The sequence below is a fragment of the Bufo gargarizans genome, chromosome 1 (assembly GCF_014858855.1).
Source record: "Bufo gargarizans isolate SCDJY-AF-19 chromosome 1, ASM1485885v1, whole genome shotgun sequence".
In the NCBI taxonomy this organism is placed as follows: Eukaryota; Metazoa; Chordata; class Amphibia; order Anura; family Bufonidae; genus Bufo; species Bufo gargarizans.
In genome coordinates, this window is record NC_058080.1 from 658,864,794 (window position 1) to 658,891,805 (window position 27,012).

The 27,012-nt window shown below is 40.9% G+C and overlaps 1 protein-coding gene across 1 annotated transcript in view; it reads left to right on the top strand.

The window, feature by feature from the left end:
* TNPO1 (transportin 1) overlaps positions 1-26,635 on the top strand; it is a 79,741-nt gene extending 53,106 nt beyond the window's left edge. The window contains exons 15-24 of the mRNA XM_044276049.1: positions 434-541; positions 1,605-1,763; positions 6,209-6,296; positions 6,393-6,491; positions 9,374-9,469; positions 15,026-15,101; positions 15,925-16,024; positions 17,129-17,203; positions 17,776-17,919; positions 19,411-26,635. Coding sequence (XP_044131984.1) covers positions 434-541; positions 1,605-1,763; positions 6,209-6,296; positions 6,393-6,491; positions 9,374-9,469; positions 15,026-15,101; positions 15,925-16,024; positions 17,129-17,203; positions 17,776-17,883 — 909 coding nt within the window. The 3' untranslated portion in view covers positions 17,884-17,919; positions 19,411-26,635. The remainder of the gene's footprint in view (positions 1-433; positions 542-1,604; positions 1,764-6,208; positions 6,297-6,392; positions 6,492-9,373; positions 9,470-15,025; positions 15,102-15,924; positions 16,025-17,128; positions 17,204-17,775; positions 17,920-19,410) is intronic.
* Positions 26,636-27,012: the final 377 nt, after the last annotated feature.

Below are 27,012 nucleotides of genomic sequence, written 5' to 3' on the forward strand. Positions count from 1 at the left end.
TTGAGTTGCATCGTGAGAACTCGTATCCGACAGTATATTCTAACACAGAGGCGTTCCCATGGTGATGGGGACGCTTCTAGTTGAATATACTACAAACTGTGTACATGACTGCCCCCTGCTGCCTGGCAGCACCCGATCTCTTACAGGGCCTTAGATTGTTGGCTGATATTGATGAAAACTGTAGGTTCAGCCGAAAAACATGAATACTGCTGCCCAGTTGCTATTATTTAAAAGGAGACAGCAAATCTGATGCTTACCTTTTTGATGACCAGTTGATCATGTTAGTTTTTGTGAATGGCCTCATTGCGGTAGGCTGCATTGGACTGCTACGGTCACATAATGTATTGTTATAATGTGCAGAGTGGCATGGTATTTGTAACATTTGATGCATTTTTTTTCTCCTTGTCATTTTAACAACGGTTTCATATTTCAGTGCCTATCTTCTGTTGCTACTGCACTTCAGTCTGGTTTCTTACCTTACTGTGAACCTGTGTACCAGCGTTGTGTGAACTTGGTACAAAAGACTCTTCAACAAGAAATGGTAAATTCATATTCAGTACTTTTTAACAGCGGTTTTCAATGGGGTTGTGTCATGACAAGTGCGTGCCGTAGTATGACAGGCATGGTACAGCCTTTGTTAGCCCACTCTTTCTTTTATCCCGTCCGAGTACTCACAGCAGCCCTAGCTCTTCTAGTTTATTCCCCAGCAATATGCTCAGGGTTTGTAGGCCTGGAATTTACAAGGGTTGTCCGGGTCCCCCTGAGGCTAGCATCGGGGCATCTCATTCTCCGATGCGCTCCCTTGCCCTGCGCTAAATCGCTTACACTGCTGGGGCTCCGATCGGAGGAGCAGGGGAGAGGGGATCCTGTGGCCACTGCCACCAATGAGCATTAGCTGCGATCCGCGGCACCTGAGGGGTTAACTACCGTAGATCGCAGCTATTGCTCATAGAGGTCGGGAGCCGGCTATGTCATTCTGCGGCCAGCTCCCGCCTCCTGACCTGTATATGAATTAATGAGAGACTGATCTTCATTGGTGGCGCAGTGGCCATAGCTCCTCCCCTCCTCTTGTCCCCTGTCCTCCCATTGGTGGCAGTGGCAGCAGCAGCACAGGGGGAGGGAGACACTGCTTCCTTCTCCCCTGTGTAGCAGAGGGAACACTGAGAGCGCTGTCGGCAGCGCGATCTGTGTTCCCAATACAATATCGGCAAAATCGATGCCGATAATAGTCAAAATCCTCAATATCGGCCGATAATATCGGTAAAACAGATAATCGGTCGATCCCTACCATTGACGTCACCGGGGTTCCTGGCAGCCCCATGGAGAGCCCCAGTTCGTCACCGGATCTCCAAAAAATGCCTTTGCCCTGTGCGATTTAGCGCAGGGCAAAGGAGAGCATCAGAGCATGAACTGCTCCGATGCTCATGTCGGGGGGGCTGCCAGGGTGAAAATGGAGGGATGTCTGGGTTCAGCTCTGAACCCGGACAACCCCTTTTAATTGTCTCCTTTTTATCATGTGTCCTGCTTATAATGCGTTATACCGTGATCTTATGTGGACTTTTTCCCCCCCAATTTTTATTTTTATTTTTTTGCCTGTATTGAAGGTGCACAATAACCAACCAGACCAGTACGAGTCTCCGGATAAAGATTTTATGATTGTAGCTCTGGATTTACTCAGTGGATTGGCGGAAGGGCTTGGTGGTAACATAGAACAGCTTGTCGCAAGAAGCAACATCCTTACGTTAATGTACCAGTGCATGCAGGTAAGAGTCAGGAAATCCACTCTTCAGGTAGAATGAACTGTGGATCGCATATTAGTTATGTTGTCTCATCTGATCGTCACAATAAACTATCCAAATCCAGCACCTGTATGACTTTACGTTAAAGGGTACATGCACACATTTTGGATTTTCTGTGGAAATTTTCTACAGCAATTTTGCTAAAATCCACAGGGAAACTTGCCATGGCAAACCCGCACCAAGTCGTGGTGGATTTGCTTGGTGGTGTGCCTGGTTTCATTCCAATCTCTGTACAACTTCGCCTCCTGAGATGAAATTTTGTCCCTTGTGACCGCTGCAGCCAATCACATGGTATAACCTCACAGGAGGCCAGGGAATCACCATAGTGAGGAAGAGTGTGTTTTGTTTGTTTTTTTCCAGTTTGGACCTGCAAATTTTGTGCATCTGCTTAAAATCAGTACCAAAACTTTTTCATGTGGATTTGATGTGGGGTGAGCGCTTGGGGCCTGACTACGCTTTGGCACTTGCATAAACTACTTATTGGTTAGTGATCCTGTTGGGCTGTATAGCTATGATGGCATTTTCTAGGCAGGATCAATCACCTTATTACCATCTGTTGTAGAGCAGTGTAGTGAAGCTCCGCCACATTACCCCCCTAGGTAGCTCTGCAATTGGAAGCAACCAGTCCTGCTCACATTCTAGGACAGGTTGCCATTTGAAATCCTTCCCGGAGAACCTCTTTAACTTATTCTACCCCAGGCCAGTTTTCACCTTCCTGCCCAGGCCATTTTTTGCAAATCTGACATGTCACTTTATGTGGTAATAACTTTGGAACACTTTTACTTATCCAAGCCATGTACTTCATGACAGTGATAAATTTGATTCAATGTAGTTCACCTTTATTTATGAAAAAATCCCAAATTTAGCAAAAAATTTTTAACAATTCGCAATTTTCAAAATTTCAATTTCTCTGCTTTTAAAACAGTGATACATCATAAAATATTTATTACTTAACATTCCCCATATGTCTACTTTTATGTTGGCATTATTTTGTAAATGGCATTTTATTTTTTGGGGAAGAAAGCAGGCTTAGAATTTTAAGCCCACTTTTAAAGGACCAGTTCAGGCCTGAAGTCACTTTGTGAGGCTTACATAAATGACCCCATTGTAGAAACTACACCCCTCAAGTTACTCAAAACTGATTTTGCAAACTTTGTTAACCAGGGTGGATTTGATTTAAATCAAACCGATTTAAATCACTAGTCAGTAAGGCTTGATTTAAGTCATAGTTTTTTACATAAAGATTCATATTTAGACAATTTTTCTGTTGTACTTAGGAAGGAGAAAAATAATCACTACCTTAATAATAATTTAAATAGGATTTATTCAACTGAAACAATAACATTACAGCATGTTATTTGCTTAAACATCCATGTTTGTTAACTAATTTGGCTAAAGAAAATGTATATATTTTAAGAATCTTAGACTGTCAGCCTAGCCTACACAAGAAAAGCTTAATGTCCTCTGTAGCTCACTCGTCACCTTCATCTTCTTCTTTGTTCATAATCTGGAAAAGAAAAAACAAGCTTTCCTGCTTTATCGGGACCCAAATGATTTAGAATGAACGAGTCCAAAGAGAATATTCTTTCAACGCCCGCAGAAGAAGCTACTGCTGTCAAAAGTGAAATCATTACTTGAACAGTCTCTAAATCCAAGTACTTAAGTGATTCCACCAAAAAGATCCAAAAGACTTGTCTGTCTGTGGCTGTGCAGTACTGTGCTCAGAAAGTTTCACTTTCATTTTGTAGTAGTCCTTGTCTGCTTGCCTTTTCCTCCTTACACTTAGTTTCACTTTCTTCTTGTGCAGATCTATTCCACTCCAAACAATCAGAAAAATATTGTTTATATTCTAGTCACTGAACTTTATACTTGGCACTGAAGGGGTTGATTCTGTATTTATAGGTTTGTAGAAGTTAGGATTAAGATCTTTTTCTCAACTCTTCGGCCCCTTTCACACGGGCGAGTTTTCCGTGCGGGTGCGATGCGTGCGGTGAACGTATTGCACCGGCATTGAATCCTGACCCATTCATTTCTATGGGGCTGTGCACATGAGCGGTGATTTTTCACGCATCACTTGTGCGTTGAGTAAAAATCGCAGCATGCTCTATATTGTCCGATTTTCACGCGATGCAGGCCCCATAGAAGTGAATGGGAAGCGTGAAAATCGCATAGCATCCGCAAGCAAGTACGGATGCGGTGCGATTTTCACGCACGGTTGCTAGGAGACGATCGGGATGGAGACCCAATCATTATTATTTTCCCTTATAACATGGTTATAAGGGAAAATAATAGCATTCTGAATACAGAATGCATAGTAAAAAAGCGCTAGAGGGGTTAAAAAATAAAATAAAAAATTTAACTCGCCTTAGTCCACTTGATCGTGAAGCCGACATCTCCTTGTGTCTCCTCTGCTGCTGAACAGGACCTGGGGTGAGCTGCTGCATTAAATAGAGGTTAACGACCTTTGATGAAATCACTCCGGTCATCACATGGTCTTTTACCATGGTAACATTTTTTATTTAAATCAGATTTTTTAATATAAAATGCTTTTTGAGGAAATTATATTACCATCCAAAGGTTATTTTATTATGAAATGAAGATTACCTTTTTAATTCTGTAGTATTTGGCCGGAGCAACGTTTTTTCTTTAACACTTCGAGAGTTAACAGCCAAACAAAACTCTACATTTATTACCCTGATTCTGAGGTTTACAGAAACACCCCACATCTGGTCGTAAACTGATGTAAAAGACACCATTTTGGAAACTAGGGGATAAGGTGACCGTTTTAATGGTACTATTTTGGGGTATATATGATTTATAATCGCTCTATATTGCGTTTTTTATGTGAGCCAAAAAATGGCTGTTTGGCACTGGTTTTATATTTTTACAACGTTCCTCTGACAGGTTAGATCATGCGTAGAGATGAGCGAACTTCTGTTTTAAGTTCGGCGTCTAAAGTTCGGGTTAGGATTAGAGGAGAATCCCAATCTGGAACCGGATATGGATTCCGACTTCCGTTGTGGTCCGTGGTAGCGGAATCAATAATCGGCCATTATTGATTCCGCTACCACGGACCACAACGGAAGTCGGAATCCATATCCGGTTCCAGATCGGGATTCTCCGCTAATCCTAACCCGAACTTTAGACGCCGAACTTAAAACAGAAGTTCGCTCATCTCTAATCATGAGCTATTTTTATAGAGGTGATATCAAATAGGTCTACTTTGTTTGTTTCAGTTTTACATAAAGCATTTTTGAAAAAAAAATGTCTCCATTTTCTGAACGTCATAATCTAAAAAAAAAAAAATTCTGCCAATTGACTATTTTTTTTTTTATCATTCATTATTACACTTTATCAGGCAAGTTGACAAAAAAAATTGGTTGTTTTGGCACAGTATTTATTTTGATGGCGTTCACCTTAGTGGTTAGGTCATGTAATATATTTATAGAGCAGGCCATTACGGACGTGGCAATACCTAATATGTATACTTTTTCTCATTTATTTAAGTTTTACACAATAATATAATTTTTTAAACAAAAACATTTTTTAGTGTCTCCATAGTCTGAGCCATAGCTTTTTTTTTTTTTATAATTTTTTTTGACCGATTGTTTTAGGTAGGTTCTAATTTTTTGTGGGATGAGGTGACTGGTACTATTTTGCGGGGCATGTGCCTTTTTGATCGCTTGGTGTTGCAATTTTTGTGATGTAAGGTGACAAATGACAATTTTTTTTGGCCCCCCCCCCCCCCTTTTTTTTATTTTTTTATTTTTTTATTTTTTTTATTAAACTGTTCATTCAAGGGTTTATTTCATGTGATATTTTTGAGCTGGTTGTTACGGACGTGAAGATACCTAATATGTATACGTTTTGTTTTTGCGGGATGAGGTGACTGGTACCATTTTGGGGGACATACTCTTTTTTTTTTTTTTGATCGCTTGGTGTTGCACTCTTTGTGATATAAGGTGACAAAATGGCTTTTTACATTTTTTAAGAAGAAATATATATTTTTTTTACGGTGTTTATCGGACGGGGTGGATCAGCATTTGTGCCTGTTCTGGCAGTGGTTCCAGATTATGGAAGAGGTGCAGGTGTTTCCCTGTAGGTTCCACTCCTGGTGGCTTAAAAATACTGATGCAAAATACTGACCAGAATACTGCCGTGTGGGAAGGAAAATTTCTGTTTGGGCTTTGAAGTTGACAGCAGGGCAGGTTGTGTTATTTTTGCCATCAAAAAAATTCTGGCACACCTGATGGAGAGGAAATGAGGAGCAGGTGTGAACAGAGCCTCAGGATGTACAGAATATTATTTGTAGTGAACAGCTTCTGGGAAATAGTTTAATTTCTTACAGTTTTGCGTTTTACAATGCAACACAAAATTAAACCTTGTTTTCTTAACTTTTTGCTCCCTAGGATAAAATGCCAGAGGTACGGCAGAGTTCTTTTGCATTATTAGGGGATCTCACTAAGGCTTGTTTTCAACATGTGAAAGTGTGCATTGGTAAGTTCCTCCTTTGCGCTGACTCCCTATGTGTTTGTATGTTAGATTACTTTCTTCCAATCTGTTCTCTAACAATTGTCTGTCTTCATCTTTTAGCTGATTTCATGCCCATTTTAGGAACAAACTTAAACCCTGAGCTAATTTCTGTGTGCAACAACGCCACTTGGGCTATTGGTGAAATTTCCATACAAATGGGTACGTATTGTTTCTCTTTATTGAGTTAAAGGGTTTGTCATCTGAAAAATGGGTATTAAGCTGGCTGACATTAGTGATGTGCTAATGTCAGCTGAACATAACTATATTAGTGCCATCTTACAGCACGCTGCTGTTATTGAGAAAAACAAACTTGTATAATATGCTAATAAGCCTCTAGGAGCAGGGTGGGCGTTGCCCCTGCTCCTAGAGGCTCCATTCTCCCTCCTCTGGCCACGCCCTTCTACACTAGATTGACAGGGCCAGGCATTGTTGGTCTCCTACCTCCGGCCCTGTCTGCAGTGTAAATCTTGTATTCAGCGCAGGTGAATGGCGCGAGATTTACACTGCAGACAGGGCCAGAGGAAGGAGACCAACGATGCCTGGCCCTGTCAATCTAGTGTAGCAGGGAGTGGCCAGAGGTGGGAGAACGGAGCCTCTAGGAGCAGGGACAACACCCACCCTGCTCCTACAGGCTGATTAGCATATTATAAAAGTTCTCAATAAAGGCTTTAGGCAGTGAGATAGCACTAATATAGTTATGTTCAGCTGACATTAGCGATGTGCTAATATCAGCCAGTTTAATACCCATTTTTCAGATGACAGAAACCCTTTAAGAGTTTTTGTCTGAAATAGCTTTTTCAAGTCTTAAATTTCTGATTGTAGATGTTTCATTCTGTTTTCTGTACATGATGATGAGGGCTGCTAACGGCATTTAGAAAGATGCTCTACAGCCGCCACATGGTCCATAGACAGGAGATGTTTGTTCATCTCTATGGTACCTGTGAAGGGCAAAGCAGTGACGATCACCTGTTGTAAATGGTGAGCTGGTGTTATCCTGGGTTGTAATCCTGCATGATAATGAAATGACTGCTGAAAGTAATCTCTACAGAACAGGAAGTTTTTCCTTAGTATTAGGCCTCATGCACACGACAGGTTCTTTTTTCACGGTACGCAAAAACGGCGTCCGTAGGTCCGTGATCCGTGACCGTTTTTTCGTCCGTGGGTCTTCCTTGATTTTTGGAGGATCCACGGACATGAAAAAAAGTCGTTTTGGTGTCCGCCTGGCCGTGCGGAGCCAAACAGATCCGTCCTGAATTACAATGCAAGTCAATGGGGACGCATCCGTTTGACGTTGACACAATATCGTGCAATTGCAAACAGATCCGTCCCCCATTGACTTTCAATGTTAAGTCAGGAGTCCCTTTTATACCATCGGTTCTGAGTTTTCTCCAATCCGATGGTATATTTTAACTTGAAGCGTCCCCATCACCATGGGAACGCCTCTGTTAGAATATACTGTTGGATATGAGTTAGATCGTGCAACTCAGATCCGACAGTATATTCTAACACAGAGGGGTTCCCATGGTGATGGGGACGCTTCAGGTTAGAATATACAAAAAAAAAACTGTGTACATGACTGCCCATTCCCCCCTGTTTTTAACTCATTGGTGGCCAGTGCGGTCGGCCCCCCCTCCCTCCCCTGTAGTTAACTCTGTGGCCAGTGGGCCCTCCCTCCCCCTCATTAAAATGTCCCCCCCTATCATTGGTGGCAGCGGAGAGTACCGATCGGAGTCCCAGTTTAATCGCTGGGGCTCCGATCGGTAACCATGGCAACCAGGATGCTACTGAAGTCCCGGTTGCCATGGTTACTTAGCAATTTGTAGAAGCATTATACTTACCTGCGAGCTGCGATGTCTGTGACCGGCCGGGAGCTCCTCCTACTGGTAAGTGACAGATCTGTACTGCACATTGCTTAATGATCTGTCACTTACCAGTAGGAGGAGCTCCCGGCCGGTCACAGACATCGCAGCTCGCAGGTAAGTATAATGTTTCTACAAATTGCTAAGTAACCATGGAAACCGGGACTGCAGTAGCGTCCTGGTTGCCATGGTTACCGATCGGAGCCCCAGCGATTAAACTGGGACTCCGATCGGTACTCTCCACTGCCACCAATGATGGGGGGGAGATTTTAATTAGGAGTGGGAGGCAGGGGGGAGGGCCCACTGGCCACCAATGAGTTAACTACAGGGGAGGGAGGGGGGGGGGGCCCAGTGGCTACCAATGTGTTAACTACAGGGGGGGGGGGGTTCTGCCCCCTGCTGCCTGGCAGCAGCAGGGGGCAGTCATGTACACAGTTCTTTTAGTATATTCTAACCTGAAGCATCCCCATCACTATGAAAAAGCTTTTATGCAGACGGATCTGCGGATCAGTCTGTGTAAAAGTAGCCCGCGGATGCCAATCTTGTGTGCATCCGTGTTTTTTCACGGACCCATTGACTTAAATGGGTCCGTGAACCGTTGTCCGTCAAAAAAATAGGACCGGTCCTATTTTTTTTTGACGGACCGGAAACACGGATCACGGATGCGGCTGCAAAACGGTGCATTTTCAGTTTTTTTTTTTTCATGGACCCATTGAAAGTCAATGGGTCCGCGAAAGAAAACGGCACAACTGCCACGGATGCACACAACGGTCGTGTGCATGAGGCCTTAGGTTGAGTGGCCAGTGTTGAAACTGCGGAAAAAAGTGAAAAAAACAAACAAAATGTTTTGGGTTAAGTTGTTTTTGTTTTGTTTTTTTTTTTAAGTTCTTTCAGATGTTACGTGGCAACAGACTGTAAACTGATGCTTAACACGATGATAATGTCTTGCGAGGAACATATAACTAATTCATTTAGAATGACACTTAATATCAACTGCAGAAATTGAGTCCATTCCTACCCAATCTGCTCCATTTTGGCAGGGAGAATTGGCGAATTTGAGTGTTAGCATGCCTGACTTCTTAATGCACATGGGGAAGAGTCAGTCTTGCAGCAAGTTGTCTTCAGCCATAGTGTAAAGAAAAATGTATTCATTAAATGTAATGTTTTTTTTTTTTGGTTTAGGAGCTGAAATGCAGCCGTATGTTCCCCTGGTGTTGCACCAACTTGTAGAAATAATTAACAGGCCCAACACACCAAAGACACTCTTAGAAAATACAGGTACCACTTTCCAGCTGTTTGCCAGCACAGTCTTGGGGTTTGATTTCCAATTGGCTTTCTTCGTGTTTTGACAGTGTGCAGCCCTCACTCTTCCTTTCTAATATTTCAGCATCTTTTACTTCATAATTATAACTCTAATGTTAATACATTTTTCGCTTCAATAAAAGATGATTGCCTTCCACATTCCACCAGCAAACTATATTGGGACAGGCGCATATATTTAGCATGTTATAACAGCTCCTGTCAATCAATTCTCTTTATGTACAAGCATATAGCAATGCCTACTAGAGCAGCAAAGTTCTTGCACCCACTTATGGCAGTGGGTGTGATTCACTGTTAGTATATACTGATATTAGTTTCTATATGAAGCAAAGGTTAACACCAAGAACAAATTCTAGAGAGTTCATTTATTAATGTACTTTAGTTTTCGTTTAGTTTTTGTATTTTCTTTTGTATATGTTGAATGTGATGTACTTTTTGGCTAAAAGTTCACTGTGGGATAAAATGTTCACAGTAGATTTTTTTTTTTTTTAATGAAAGTATAGGATTTGTCCTGCTTTCTCTTGGCAGTTTGAAATTACTAGATTTTGTATTGTTTGAAATAAGATGCTTAAATGTAAGAAGAGTTTTGTCTTGTCCATGGGATAGTCTGGTAATTTGTTTGAGTCCCACTCGTTTCAGTGGTGCAGAGTTACAATACAAGTCAACCCCTGTACAGAAGTGGCATCCAGGGAATCATCTGTGCATGTCTGAAAAGCCTGCTCTGTTAAAAGGGTTGGCCCATCTCAGGCACTTTGATGGCCTATCTCTGGGATGTGCCACCAATGTCAGACAGGTGCAGGTCCCAGACTCTTATCTCCATAATAGGGCCTCCGAGGTGAAAAGAGACCAGCCGCTAAAGGAGGTCTGAAAATAGCCGAGCATTGGCTCAGCTATTTCCACCAGTCCCATGTAAGCAAATGGAGCAGTTGCTGCGATTGTGGAGTGCGTTTTCTATCCAACACTATGGCTATTTTTGGAACTCCCATAGCTATGAAGGAAGAGCATGCCTTGCCTGCACAGTGTGCCCTCCTTCACTTTGGGGAGCCCCCAATCTGGAGGTGGAACCTGCACCTATCTGACATCGATGGCATATCCATGTTCCAACCCCTTTAACTGGCCATAATTAGGTGGGTCACCTACACCTCCAGTGCCGCTCTTCCTTAGGCAAAACCATTAGTGACCAAACCAGCAATGTTAAACCTTTTCTGTCCTGTAAGTGCCTGGGTAGCAGGGCATGCCTTAGCTCATTGGCCCATCTGCCAACAAGAACATTAAGATGGCCATTTACAAGAGCCTGTGGGCTGCTAATGCAGGTTTTAACAGACGGGCAGATAAGCCACGGTCATACACATGGCCTGCCAGGGAGATTAATAACCAAGCTGCCGTCATAGATGGTAAATGAAAACCTCTCTGAATCTGCCCATTCTGATCAATGATGTAAAATTTGGGCAGTTTTAGGAACGAGTAGAGGTGGTCATTCTCATGCTGCTATACAGTGCCCTCTCGCAGTATCTAGTGACTGCCACCACAAATACTATGTTCAGTGTGCATCGACCACCGTTCTGAATTACTTATATTTTGTGTGCTTTAGAAAAATGTCCCACACTGAGCTTTTAAACGGAAAGCCCATCCTTTGCTTTAAATGCATGCTGTCATTAGACTGTTCACAAATGCCTGTTCAATGGGAATGTTGCATAGTTTGTCACCTGAACGTAGGTTTTGTTTTATTCTGCTTCTATACAAATCTGCTGACTTTTAGTATCTGTTTAGTTTGCTTACAGAATTTTTTATACAATTCTTCCAACATCTTCCTCCCCCCATTTATCTTGTCTCTAGCATTAACCATCTGTCTCTGTATGAGAGAACACGTCTAAAACCCAAAGATCCTGTTTAGCCTCTCATTACTGTGTGCTGTCACACTGTAAGAAGGTCTTCATGACTCAGCATAAATGGGCAGGTCCAATTTCCTTTTACGATTCAAGCCGACAAATGTTCAGATGTGCAGAAATGTCCTGTTTAGTGCAGCAGGTGATGGAGGTGGTGAGGAATCTCCTGCTTGTGATCCTCTGGACAATGTCACGTATTGCTTTCTGTGTTATTGGAGCATTTGTCAGTGCACCTACTGTACATGCAGAGCGGTGTGGACTTGCCTGTCTTGACCATGTATTCTCCTATACAAGATTTTGCCCACAGAAACCTTTGCGTTTTTACTGTGGGTGTGTGTTCAGAAACTTCAAATGTTAAACTCATATTTAACAAAAACAAAACAAAAAACAGGAATACAGGTTTTCTGTTCTTTGTACAGTTATTAAATCCAGTGACCTCTCTGCAGTCTGGAATGGCTGCTCTCGGGTAATAGATGGTATTCTGTGCAGCACATAAAAGTGAAGTTAAAGGGTTTCTGTCACCTAAAAAATGAGTATTAAATGTGTATTCCCATCTTAGACAATGGGGGCATATCGCTAGGATATGTCCCCATTGTCTGACAGGTGCTGGTCCCACACCTATATCGAACGGAGCGGGGAGCTCTGTGGCTGGAGGACCCCAAATTTCCCGGTGTCCGTCCACCACGAAGCGCTAATCTCCGTCTCTCCCATAGAAGGGAATGGGAGCGTGCCCAGCAGTGGGACCCGCACTTATAAGACAATGGTGGCATATCCTAGCGATATGCCCCCATTATCTGAGATGAGAAAACCCCCTTAAGCTGGCTGACATTAGCGATGTGCTAATGTCAGCTGAACATAACTATATTAGTGCCACCTCACTGCCTGAAGCCTTTATTGAGAAAAACAAATTTTTATAATATGCTAATTAGCCTCGAGGAGCAGGTGGGGGGGGCATTGAACCTGCTCCTAGAGGCTCCGTTTGCCTGCCTCTTTTCACACCCTTCTCTTGATTGACAGGGCCAGGGCAGCGCTGCTCCCCTCCCACTGGCCATGTCTACTAAGAAAATCTTGCGCCTGTGCTGTCCTGCTCAGTATTCGCTGCTGTGAGGGAAGGATGCTTGGCGGCTGCTGGCTTTCTAACATGCTCCTGTGCTGAATACGTCACAGTGAGGAATGCCGGCTGCCAGAGAATGTCCTTCCCTTACTGCGCCTGTGCCGAATACTGAACGGGAGGGTGCAGGCGAGAGATTATCTTAGTAGACATGGCCAGCAGGAGGAGAGCAGCACTATCCTGTCAATCAAGAAGGGCGTTAAAATAGGTGGGCAAACAGAGCCTCTAGGAGCAGGTGCAACGCCCCCATACCCTCCGATCCTAGAGGTTAATTAGCATATCATAAAAGTTAGTTTTTTCTCAATGAAGGCTTCAGGCAGTGAGATGGCACTAATATAGTTATGTTCAGCTGACATTAGCACATCGCTACTGTCAGCCAGCTTAACACCCATTTTTCAGGTGACAGAAACCCTTTAAAATGAAATAGTATTGTGAAGAGCTTTGTTATTTGATATATCTATATCAGTTTCTGATTCATTGTCCATGCAGGCAGACACTCATAAGGACTACTAGATATAGTCCAGGCTCTTTTGGGTTCCACTATACAGTATAAATATGGAGGCCCTTCGTGGTGGTTATTAATCCCAGTCAGAGTTTATGTATAGAGGAGCCTATGGGGAAAGCCTGCACTTGGTCTCTGCACCTTAGAACGAAGCAGAATTTGCTAATGATACATGTTCTGACAAGACAGTAATTGATGGCTCCTGCAGAGTATGATTTTCCTTATAACAGGGGTGGGCTTTACATCTTAAAGGGCTTCTGTCACCAGAATCATTGTAGTGAACCAGCCTGACGTGTGCAGGTCAGCAGGAGCTGGCAGTCCGGCTCCCATCCCCATCTGTGGCTTTAAATCTGAGAAAACGGAACTTTTAATATATGCAAACGAGCCTCTAGGAACTATGGGGGCGTTGTGGTTACTCCTAGAGTATCTTTTCTCCTGCTGCGCCTCTTGCACTTTCACACAGGGCCAAGCAGTGTAAATGTCACCATGGCTGGCCCGGACTTCTAGTCTTGCACCTTTGCTCTGACCTTCCATACCAGGTGCAGCACTAAAGTGACATCAAGCTGCTCTCCTGCGCTGGGTACTGAAGGGTCAGTGTCGGGGCCTACCGTGATGACCTTTATACTGCCTGGCTCTGTCGGTCAAAATGCAGGGGGCGCAACAGCAGCATGGTGAATGGGGCCTCTAGCAGTAACAGCAATGCCTCCTTTTCTCCTAGAGGGGGATAGAGCCAAGACTGCTAGCTTCTGCTGACCTGCGCACATGTTGGTGAGCCTATTTCACTACAATCATTCTGGTAACCGAAGCTCTTTAATGAGTGGTTGGGCCCACATCTATATATTTTTGGTTTACTTTCCACCCCAGCTGTTTTCTTCAGATTTGAGCAACGCTGGTCATTCAGTAGACTGAGGCCCTCTGTGCTGAGGTATACCCATGATTGCAATGTATTCTTTGATTATCAGATTAGTCCCAATTTTTGGCACAATGTAATATTCTTGGGTAAATGAGCCCATCTGCAGCAGGCTTAGGAGGTACAGTAGAGCCTCAGACTTTTATGGGTACCATATTGTGGTGAAACATTTGGTAGTGTCTATGAGCCCTAAGTGCCCCTTGATGGTTGCTGGATTCTACATTGCTGAATGTAAATGTTTGCGTAGTACATCATGCCTTGAAGAGGACTTGTCAGTACGAATATGTAGTTCAATCTGCAGGGACCATGTTATAGAGCAGGAGGAGCTGAGCAGGTTGATATCTAGTTTTGTGGGAAAAGATTCAGAAAAACTTATTCTTAGATTATACTAGTCTGTGCTCCTTCAGCGCTCCGTTATACACGGGGGGCTATCTTAAGGGTACAGCCACACTTTCAGGTTTCTTCATGCAGCATTGGAAGCCAAAATCAGTAGTGAATCGTAAAAGGAGAGAAGGTATAGTACGGGTACTATTTATCCTAAATCTACTTTACCTATAACTTTTTTTTTTATTTTTTTATTCACTCCTGGTCTTTCCTTTTAAAACTGCATCAGGAAGCCTGATTTTGTGGCTGTACCCCAAATGGGGTTTTGTTTTTTGTTAATTTCATTAGAGCTGCTCTGTTTTTAGTGATTCTGAGAAGCCCTTTAAGTTCCTGGTTGCAAATCCCACCAAAATTGCTAACTGCTGTCTGGTTACAAATAATTCACCACCAATGGCATTTTTGCCTTTAGCAATGAAGGCTTTGCGTTTTAGGTGTTCTCTCGTTTTTCTTTCCTTTTTCTCCCAGCCCTCCTCTCTCCACCCCTCCACTCCTCCTCCGTCCTAAAACCCTTCTGACAGTTATGCCATATGTCACTACCTTTGCGGAGGCAGTGCTCATGAACGACACTAGTGATATCTTATGTTTATTATCATACACAGATTCTGTTTTCTGTTTCTGAGTTATTTGTTGTTTTTTTTCTTTATTTTTTCTCCTTCCCCCCTCATTTGCTCATGTCTTGGTTGGCGTTTGGTGGTGTATAACCGTGATTGCGTTGCCTTAGCAATAACAATTGGTCGTCTTGGTTACGTTTGTCCTCAAGAGGTGGCCCCCATGCTACAGCAGTTTATAAGACCCTGGTGTGTATTCTTCAATCTTTTTTTAAATTCATTTCTCCATGTTTTCTTTACAGTTCACATTTTTAGACCTTATTTTGTTATTTTCTCGTCAGTTATTGCACAATCCTTAGTCATCGTCAGACATGTGACTAATCTTGTCCTATATTTTGTCCCCTTTTTATTTCTTCCAAGCATTGTCATATACAAGTCTATCATTTCTGTTGTGGCTAACGACTAATCGATGCATGGGAGCATGGGATAAGATTGTCACATGCTTGCTGTGTTCAAAGCTTGTTTTAAAAAGTTTACCCATCGCCACTGCAGGAAGGGGGCGGCCATGTTGGTCAAATATGGTGACTACACTGAGACATATAGGTGTGCCTCAATAATGCCATGAATTCCTAGTTATCCACAAAAAAAGTAACCTTTTTCCTGCAAACGGCCGCCTCCACTGTGTGGGCAATAGGTATATGTAAAGGGTATCAGACACTCTGCATGCACATACATCCTACACTAGATTGGTACCACTGGCACCAATGAATAAGTTATCTCTCAGCCAATAACTAAATTTATCACATTGTTAGTGATAGCTTTCGGAAAGCTTTTTTTCAGTTCTTTTGCTCTTCCACAATTTAGTATACAATTTACTGTACATTTTTGAAAGTTAGATCCTTCAGTTTCTCCAGTTAGCGTTTGCAGTGTAGCTACTTAGCTCGAGAACGTGCCATGTACCTATAGTGTGGCACTAAACGGAACGGTTTTTGATGTTCACTCTGTACTACCCAGTTTCTTTTGTGGCCTCTTGGATTTCCGTGGAATAAGTAAGGTTTGCTGTTATTTGTAGGTGTACTTCATTGCGGAATATCAGAGACAACGAGGAGAAGGACTCCGCTTTCCGTGGTATTTGTACGATGATCACTGTTAATCCTGGAGGTGTAGTTCAGGTAACAAAAAAAGTTAATTATAGTCGACAAATTTTAAATAATGCTAATCCCTATATTAGGAGAATACTGTATCTCCTTATGGCAAATGAGCTCTTAGCAAGCCCTGCCTCTAATTCCACCAGATATAAGGTGAAGCTATTTTAGAAGTCAATGTTCAGCCTCTTAAACAGGCCTTGAGACATGACTTTGATAATAAAGATGGCTTGCTAAGACCTCATCTGCCTACTTTAATTCCTATAGTAGGTGGTGTGTTATGGGATGTGCACATGTTTGGGGCTGGTGGGCTAGAGCAATTAATGTATTACGACCTTTCATCTGAATAGTTGCCGTGTATTGCTTTCCCCATAAAGGACACTGCAGAGGAAATGAATAGTAAGACACATTGTCCCGTAGCAAAATCTGCTGTATGCCGGTGGTCTCAGGAGAGGGACTTGCTGTTTGGGTTAAAGGCGTTTTACAAGAGTACAATATTGATGACCTATACTCAGGACTAGCACCCTGTCGATCAGCTGTTTGAAGAGGCTGCGGCTCTCCGGTGAGCGCTATGGCCATCTCTCAGCATTCTAATCACAGTGATGGCTAACCTCTGGCACTCCAGCTGTGGAGAAACTACAACTCCCAGCATGCTTCATTCATTTCTATGGAGTTCTGAGAACAGCTAAGCAAGTAGTTTTACCACAGCTGGAGTGACAGAGGTTAGCCATCACTGATATGGTGGCTGTGCTTGGTTTTGTAACACACGTCCAATCAATTAAATGGGACTTGCTGCACCTAGGCCATGTGATCGATGAGCGTAATATCACTGGCCTAGGAAGACACCTCACCGGAGAACCACGGCCTCTTCAAAGAGCTTATGAGCAGGGGTGCGGGGTGTCAGACTAATTAGATATTGATGTGACCTATCCAGTACTCTTGAAAAACACCTTTTAAAGGTATTATCTCAGCAAGTCAGGTCAATGAGATCTGCTAGCCAGGAACCCAATAGTGAGGACCCTATTCGTATTTCATGTTGGAGAAGTATCCACTGTGGATTGCTTTCTGTAGTGTTTTCCTGACTTATTAGACTGAAGTATGTTTTCAATGAATACTTGTCTTCACTTTCAGGATTTTATTTTTTTCTGCGATGCTGTTGCATCTTGGATTAATCCAAAGGAAGACCTCCGGGACATGTTCTGTAAGGTAGAGTTACTACTATTATTTGGACCTTGCACTCCGGTTCTTGCATCTGGTGGTGGTGCGCACTGGACTGCTCAGACTATTGAAAGAAAGTTTCAGAACATTGTTAGAAACCTGACAAGATACTAACTAGAAAGGCTATAGGGACTGTTCTAGGTTTAAGGCTTTTAGTTTTTCTCTTTGTGGCTTAAAAAAGATAGAGGATTTGGCACCATCAGATGTCTGACAGTTGTCGCCTAACTCGTAGATTAACTGCTGAAGGGAGACTTGGAGTCCCTTCTGGATCTCCCCACTCCTGCTAACCCCACAGTAGTTTTCACTTGAATAGGAGCAGCCCTGCAGTTACCAGGCATGGCCATTAGATGGTGGACAGTGCTGTGCAGAAAACCGCTCCTAGGAGTTAGACAACCCCAATCTGATATTGATGACCTTCCCGAAGGATAGGTCACCAATAAGTATGTTCTGGAATCATGGAGTTATTACACAGTTGACACTTGGCTGCAACTGTAAATGTATTTGCCAGTTAGTCCCTGGAAGGAATCAAGATGTGTTCATTAACTTGTGTATCTTTGTAGATTCTTCATGGATTTAAAAACCAAGTAGGGGAAGAAAATTGGAGACGCTTCTCAGACCAGTTTCCGCCTCCCCTTAAAGAACGTCTTGCAGCTTACTATGGAGTTTAACCTAGATGTGCTGTAGCTGCAGTCTCAACATTAGGGGTAAGTAACCGAGAAAATATGCATAATCCAGTAAATTGCATTTGGTTGACAGATTTATTCCTGCTAAGGCCTCTTTTACACGGTGCTGTCCGTGATAAGATGGTCAGTAGTTTATCCCTGAAAGATCCGTTTTTGTCCTCTGTGTCATCTGTATTCCACGGACACTGCTGGGCTGAAAAGGGTTTTCCAAAGAATCTCCTATCATTGGTCTGTGAAAACCACTATCTTTATTGTCAGTCGTTTTCACAACCCATAAACCTCAATGGGCGTGTTTAGTGTGCATCATGGACCCAAATAATGCATGTCATGGTGAACAGTGGAAAACACAGTATGCGTCCGTGATGCACGGTTAACCCTTTCGCTGCAAGCACCGTACATGTATGGTGCTATGTGTAAACATGGCGCCTGCTCGCGTGTGCTGCGGGCACCATGGTCGGCTGTTCTCTGCTGTTTCAAACCCCACAGCTAATAACTGCAACCTGCAATGATGCCGATCGCAGTCGTTAAAGCCTTTTATATGCCGTGATCAAGTGTGATCACTGCATCTAAACAGTGAAGTGCACACTTCCAAGTTACCATTGGCCGCACGAGGATGCCAGCAATTCACTTTAAAACACTGGGTCTCTCTGAAGAGTCCCAGCGTGTTAGCGCTGCAATTCTTATGTTGGCCAGCAGTTCACATATTACCATGCTCCTGTATGTAGAGTGGTAATATTGAACATAAAAAAATAATTTAAAAAAATAAATTGCTCCCTACACTGACTACAAAAACATTCAGGCATCACTGTCTGAAAAAGCCCATACTATTAAAATATAAAAATATTTTTTCAATACGGAACGTAACGGGAAAAAGGGTCAAAATGGCTAATACACAATTTTTTTTGTCTCTTACTCAAAAAATTTGTATAAGATGTCATCAAAAAGTCACACACGTTCCAAAATGGTATCGATAAAAACTACAAATCGTCCTGCAGCTGAGTAGACATAACTGTATATTTAAAAAAAAAAAAAGTTGAGGGTCAGAATATGGTGATGTAAACAAAAGTTCCCAAAGTTTTTTAATTTGTTTTTACAGTATTAAAATATATAAAACCTATACATATGTGGCATCGTAACCGTACCGACCCATAGAATGAAGGGCGGTGGAGTAATTGCATGTTTTTTTTTTTTCCCATTTCCACCCCATTTGGATTTTTTCCCCCCGCTTCCCACTACATTGTATGCCATATTAAATGGAGGCATTAGAAAGTACAACTTGTCCCGCACAAAACAAGCCCTTATATGGGTATGTGAATGGGAAAAAAAGTTATGGCTCCAGGTAGGGAAGAAAAATTAAGACATTTCGGTATCCAAATGGTTGAAGAGGCCTAAAAGCATTGTATTTATGCTGCACTGTACTCATGCTGTCACTTCTCGAGTTGCTTCTGTGTATTACTAAGAAATAATTCTTAAACTATAAATGTTAACCCAGTGTTTCTTTGTTTCCTATAGGTCCTTCAGTCTGGGAGACAGCGGGGGAGCCTCTGCACCCAGGGAAAAGCTACCCTATTGTAGGGGGGAAGGGCAAACCAGTAGGGAACACAGTACAATCCCAAAGCCTACTGGGAGGGGCGGGAGGGAGGTGTTGCCGTCACTGTATTAAGTCGATGTCGGGAAACGTGTAAACGTCTGGAAGCCTATGTGGGTGGAAACATGTCTCCTTAACAATTCTGCACTGGATGTGAAGAAGCAAATTCTAATCGCCAAACAGCACATTCTGGTATATGGGGAAGGGTACTTTAAAGGAGTACCTTACAATTGGACTCTAGAGGGGGTGGAGATAGAGGAAAATAATTTTTGCACACTTCAGAGGAAATCTTCAGAATGGGGTTCTAGCAGTAAATCGCATATATTCTAAAGCAAAGGGTCGCCTAACTATCCCACTAATTGGGAGTTCTGTGTTTGCATGTTAATGAAGACATACCTAGATGAAGTTGGCGAAGTTAAACACAGCTTGCTATGTGTGTTAAGTGCAGGTAATTGCAATTGCACTTCAGATGCCTGTGACATTAGTTAAGATTTGCATAAATTGACATCCACCAAAATGCCAAATTTAGTATTTTTTTTTATGATTATTTATTTTCTTTCAGGAGGGGGAGTAACTAGGTAAAAAAAAAAAAAAAACTCCTTAGTTTTAGTTTACTATAAATCTTTAATATAGGCATATATTTTTTTAAGAGTCACTCCTTTGCTGAATGTTAATTTCTGGGGTTTTGGCAGCAAAATTAAAATGTTTAAACCAAGGCATTTAGTTCTAATTTTTGAGATCGTGAAGTGCTTTGCACCTTCGTGCAGTGTCATGAGGATTTTCCTTGTTTAGAGGTCTGCAGGATTCTTTGTAGTGGTTAAAAAACTAAAATAATAATAATTTTAGTGAGTTAAGTAGCATGCTTGTATCACACATTAAGATAGGCCAACACATACTCATATGCGCCAGGATCTTTTTTTTTTTTTTTTTCAGTTTACAGGTGAAATATGCATTGATTGCCTGTTTTTAAGTTTCTTAGATATAATTTAAGGATACATTTTAAGTGCTGCAGAGTACGGTTAGACCTTAGCCCTTAACCTATCAATAGGGCCTGCCACACTGTATTGCAAGCCTGTCTGATGGAAAGTGGTGTAAAAAAAAAAAAATATCTCCAGCATCTGTCAATTTGAAAAACAAAACAAAAAAAAATGTATCACAATGTGGAAACTTATCTACTTGTGGAAAACCTTGTTGCCTCTGTACTGTTAGTGTGGTGTGCTACTTGCATGGATAAGTACTAGTGATTACTACAAGTTCTGTGGAGTAAGATCAGTCTAAAAGGATGCATATGTGTTAGGTGGCGCATTTGGAAAACTGTAGACATCAAGGTAATTGCTATAATTCACTAGTGATTTTCACTTTAATGTATTACCCCCTCTTTTTTTTTTTTTTAAAAGCATGATCATATACAATTAATTTCATAAAAGCAGGGTATCTGCTCTATTGGCGCATGCTGGTGGCCCTTTGTACCCTAAGCAGATACATTGGGGTGCGAATTAAATAGCATCAGAATGAAAGATGGGTTTTGGTTCCTTTATTTTCTCCCCCATTTCATTTTGTTCTGTTTTTTTGTTGCTTTTCTTCACTTTGTATTCCTGTGAATAAACCCTTATTAATTTAACCTTTTATTTTTCTTTCCATGTGTATTTTCTTACGTACTGTGAATGTGAAAATTTAACTGGCACTCCTAATGAAGGTGTCCATGTAAAAGTGCAAGTCTTTATTAATTCAGATTGCCTCACTGGTATCCCATGATGATAAAGAAATCTCCTTTGAGACAATGTTAACTCTGCAGGTCAGAGTTCAACCGACACTCTCCATTTTCTTAGAGCAGATTCTAAAGCTTGCAAGCAATGTTAAGCCATAACCATTTTTCTAGATTTGTTCAGTTCGTTTTGCGAATGAGACATTTGTAATTAACTTTGTAAAGCAAAAAAAAAAATTCCCTGATTTGCATGGTTTTATTTTATTTGTTGAGTAGCTGAGGTGTGAACTATTGCACTAAACCTTTTACAAGGTAGCAGGAGACAAGAGGACTTAAAATATTAAAGGCAACATAGACAAACAATCCAAGGAAGTAATGCTGTTGCATAAGTATGGACAGCCCCGTCTTGAATTTGTTTTAATTTCCCTTTTGATATGAAAACTAAGGGAAATGAATGGAAAAGTGTCACAAATGTAATTAATTTTGCATTTAAAGGGAACCTGTCATCATGAATTTTGTTGTTAATCCAGGCACAATGCCTTGTATGGTGAGCTCAGCTGAATGTAATGATACCATAGATTAATTATTTTTCTGGACAAAAAGTACATTTAACCTAATAATGCAAAATGATGTAACTTGTCATTTGTGTGTAAAGAAAGTATGTGGCAGGCTCATGGGCTGAGCCCACTCCAGACACAGTAGGTGCCAGCTGTGTAATACAAATGACAAAAAAAAATATTCTCTAACCTGTTAGAAAGGTACATGATAACTGTAGTGAAGGTAATCTTCTCACCAGAGACTGTATTTGTGAGTTATCCCCTCCCTTATCATCCTCAGTTTTTTTTTTTCCAATAAGCCAGTTTCTCTATGTATTCCTATAGGAGCCTCAATGTCTGTCTCGTAGAAATTAATAGAGAAGTAACTGACTTCCTGTCCTGTGTCGGTTGGAGATCAGAGTGGTGGTCACCTGACACAGCTCAGGAGCAGAAGGGAGGTTATAACTTGCTAATAGTCACTGGTAAGAAAATTTAACTTCCCTACAGTTTACATCATGTACCTTTTCTAATGTACAAATTTGTGGGAGTGCTACTTTAAATTGGTCATTTTAACTTCTCAAAGGCTACAATTAATGGCAACAGTGGCATCTGAGCAGACTTCCTCTGTTCTTGGATAAGACACCTCTCACTGGGGAAATCACGGGGTTCCAATAGCAGCCTGGTGCCTTGTGAAGGCCCCCAGGTCTGCCATAGGAAACTGTCCATTAAGCCCTGCTGCAAGATTGCTTGTAAAGATCCCATAGAGCGCACTAAGAGGACTATAAGTGAAAGTAACATTTAAAAAATGTGTAAAAATCACAAATAATTGGTATCACCACATCCCAAAAATTCCTGTACTACTAAAATATAAAAATATCATGAAAGGTGAACACTGTAACAAAGTTAAAATTAACTTTTTTTTTTCTTCTTTTTTAGCCACCTTGACCACCCCCCCCCCCCCATATCCCCCAAAAAACTAAAGCGATCAAAATAAATGTATTCAAAAATGGTAAAAAGAGCCTGCCCTGTAAAAAATAAAATTAAAAAATCCTCACTTCTATGTAGATGGAAATATAAAAAGATATGGGTGTAAGTAATAAGAAATTTGGTTCCACTGTAATCATATTGATCTGCAGGATAAGGTTGTCGTTTTTAGTGCACAGTGTCGTAAAACAAAACCCAAAATACCATGGTGAAATTGCGTTTTATTTATTTTTCACCCAACACAGAAATCCTTTTCCCCATTTTTTTATACATGTGGTACATTAGTCGGTTACAATTAGTCTGGCAAGAAATAAGCCCTCAAATGTTAATGGAAAGTAAAGATGTTATGGCTCTTAGGAAAAAAATGAAAAGGCAAAAATGAAAATTGTCCTAATCCTTAAGGGGTTAATCTGTATGCAAATGAGCCAGGCAAAGTGACTGTGCTGTAACCTGTTGCTGTCAGTCAGGGAGATGAGCGTAGTTTGGGTCTTCCCTTTTGTGCACTTAACTGCCCACTTGCAGATGGATTAAAAGTACTTATTCTCCAGAATGAAGCAATAGATCGCTGAGTGAATGGTATCATTTAGCCGAGCTAGCCCTACAAGGTATTGTACCTAGCTTTTAATGGTGAATTTCATGGTGACTGATTCCCTTTAATTATTTTATATATATATATTTTTTTAAATACATTTACTTTCTATCTTAAGTGTTGGCCTGTAGTTTAGATGGCAGTCAGAAATGACTGAACCTAATTTTCTTAACACAAAGTGAATTTTGACTTTTTATGAAACCAACTTCACCACTTCACTTGAGAGTAGCATCCAAGGGAGGCAATAGGTTTGCTTAGTTTTGTATGCATTGAAGATACTCTTATTTAAAATACTACTCTATATAAAACTCTACGGTCTGGAACGTTTAAGAGAAAAAAAAAAAGTACATTTCTTTCATACAAATTTTTTTTTTGCAGGCCAGCAATAGGATGTTCCCTTTGACTATTACATTGACTTAGAGCTATCAGAGAGAGAGAGAGAGAAAAATAAAACCATTCAAATGCAACAATTCATTTTCTAAGGGGAAAACGGGTCATGTTATCAATGTTTTTGGTGTTTAAAAAAAATAATTGTCTCACAAGAAGCCATTTTTAGACACTTTAATGGTCACAGGAGACAGGGTTGCCTTTTTTTAGTTTATCATCAATAGTTCCTTGATTCTTGCATCATGGGATACATAAAACGTCTTACTATTGTGGTCTAGTCTTGAGTTTTTGAATGTCAATGGAATGTTTTTAGATTTGTGGGTCTTTGTCTTGTTACATTCCAGTGTTTCTGCCTCTTGGCATGCTAAAAAAGCACGGCTTACAATGTCTGTCTCTCACACTGAATAAAGTGCTGTTAGAGTGCTAAACTACAGAAATAGCCGCTGCTATGTGATGTAGATTCTCTACTTGAATATTTTTATGTTGTAGGAACCTCAGGAGGTCTGTGTTTACTGTTTTTATATCTACCTTCTTTCCTGTTTGAGCTTCCCTATTTAGAAGGACTTTAACCATGATCAAAAAAACTGCTCGTCAACCTAAGTTGGTAACAGAAAGCAGATTCTTCTTTATCCACACAAATGATATGGTCACTCTAGTGAAAACTTGTTCACTTTGACGATAGTATGGACGGAGAAGAACTTTTACTTAAAGGGGTTTCAGATGACTTTCAGCGCCTCTCCACTATAGAGTCCATTACAGGGTTGGCTTTTTTTTTTCCGACACAAAAAAAAAAAAACGTTTTTGATTTTGTTCCATGGGTCAAGCACTTGATATAGAACAGAGCTGCCATAGCCAACACATTTTTCAATTTGATAGGTTTTTAAGATGGCTGATGGCATTTGACTTGTATATAGTCAGTGCATGGATGCTAGAGTGTGTCTGGCTTTAGTTTTGTTTCTTGATGAATAACCCCTTTCCTAAATGTGTTGCTCAAACTGTAGTGCACACTGCTACACATAGAGCTGTAGGAAGGGACGGTAAGTGTTATCAGACTACATTTGATGTGAGAAATAATGTCGATCCCAAGAAACCTCATGCCCTCTCCACTGACTTTTTCCTTTCTTTCTGCATTTGACTTAACAAATCCCATATATTCATGAAACTCCATTCTTTCACCTAGAGGCCTCTTCCTAAAGAAGGCTTTTAAAATTAATAGCTGTATGAGGAAAAGACCGCATGATAAGCATGTGTTCACTTGTATTGCGTTCTCCACATCATTCATAATGTTCTTTAAAGGCTATGGAAACCTATTTAATTTTGAGTTAAAAAAAAAAAATATATAATAATTTAAATCGGTCATAAAATTTTCAGCCCCTTGCTCTGTACAGCATTGAGATTCCCTATTAACAGATTGAAGACTCGGCTGAAGACTAATGTGAAGGTTCATCTCTGATCTCCTGACGGCTCATAAACGCTAATTATAGCTTAATTCTTATCAAACTGATCATAATATGGCTTAAATTTTTAGGAGCTCAGAAATGAGGACTATACATAGTCGGCAGATTAGGCACAAAGTGAAAATGAGACGCTCACAGCCAGGCTAAAACTTGACCCATTATGACAATAAACTAATTAAAGTTAAATAAAGAACAATTAAAAATATGATTAGCCCAAAATGAGTAAAATGCAATCATAAAAAAAATTGCCCTCAAAGGTGTTCATAGCCTTTAAGCTGCTTTATCATTGCCATTTCAGAAAGTATTTTATTCATCATTTCCAAATGTCTTGTGAAAAAGGCTCAAACATGGAGCAAGTTTAACTAACTGCTTGTTCTTTGACTAGCTGTTCTAAAACTGCCTATATGTAATAAGTGTCAAGACTGCTTGTCACTTTTCTGATGGGGAGTCACCAAGTTTCAGAACAAAAGTGTGACCTTGTGCTTTCGTAAGAACACTATTGAAACCCTCCTTGATATACATACTTTTGACAATTGTCCCTGGTTGTTTGGTCAGAGAGTCTCATCGCCATCTGAGGGACCTTGAGTAGAGAATAGTCTTCTAAATGTATTTTACTCCTAAACTGAAAACAGGTGATTCTGAAGCATCAGCCAGGTGCCCTCTGGAGGTACTTTAAGCCGTTTAATGAATGTGACTAATGTCTAAATGAAAAGAATGTTTTACTGTCCTCTCTAGAAACCTAGTCTCTCAGGATCCAGAGGACAAATTTGAGGACCACTCTCCTTAGGGACTACTTTAAAGCACTATGTTTGGAATAGATAGCCATCCGTAAACTAATCGTAACACTGTGAATTAAGAACAGTTCAAACAGCCATGTGATAAAACAATCAAAAGTTATATTTTTCTAAAGCAATATGCACATATGATAAAAAGGGAATAACACTTCTCATTAGCACTTCCACAATCCTTTTGATATGGGCACATAATATGGTTGCATCTTTCTGCTGGCGACTTAGGTTGAGTGCATTACTGAATAAAAGCTTTATGTCTGATTGTTTCCTTAACCTAGATGTTCTTTTACACTTATATCCTCATGCAGTCTAATACAGGCTTGTGTAACCTGTGGCTCTCCAGCATTGGATATGAGAAGTTCAACATCTGGACAGTCCAATGTTGGCTGGGCAAACTTAGAGATGAAGTCTAATCCTTTGGAGGGCCACATGTTTCTTACCTCCGGTCTAATAAATAAAAAGATATTTCTCAAGCTTGCCTTGGCTTATTGAACTACTCTTTAAATAAAGAAAAAAAAGTATGGTTTTAGTTTTTGATAAGCTGCTGAATTTTAAATGTTTTTGGGGCCACCAAATATTTTGGATCATGCAAAGAATATATATTGTACTGTAGTAATTTTGTATTTACATTTGTATGATGTGATAATAGATGTGAATGTTAATCACTGCTTGGCTGTGTTAATAAAGTTGTTTAAGTACTTTTTTTGTGGTATTTTTATTTACATGTTGAAAATGTGGCGGTATAACACTGTTTTTGACACTTGTAGGTTTCATCGCTTAATGTAAAAGAATCAACTGGACTGTCAGAGCTTTGTCAGGCTCCATTATTGCTCCAAAGCGCACAGGATTAATCTTATCAATATTAGTGCCTCCATGTGGGGGGCAGAAGCATAGAAGAACTGACATGTTGACTAAATTTGTGCTTAGCGTTGTGCTCTACCTTTAGGGTTCTCAGATAACATTTTAAAACATTTTTTGTATTCTCTAGATAGTAAGTGCTATTTTCTCACTGAGTTTCAAAATGTAGTAAAACAAAATCCCATTAATACTCAAACTGCTTTTGTGACAAGTGATTTG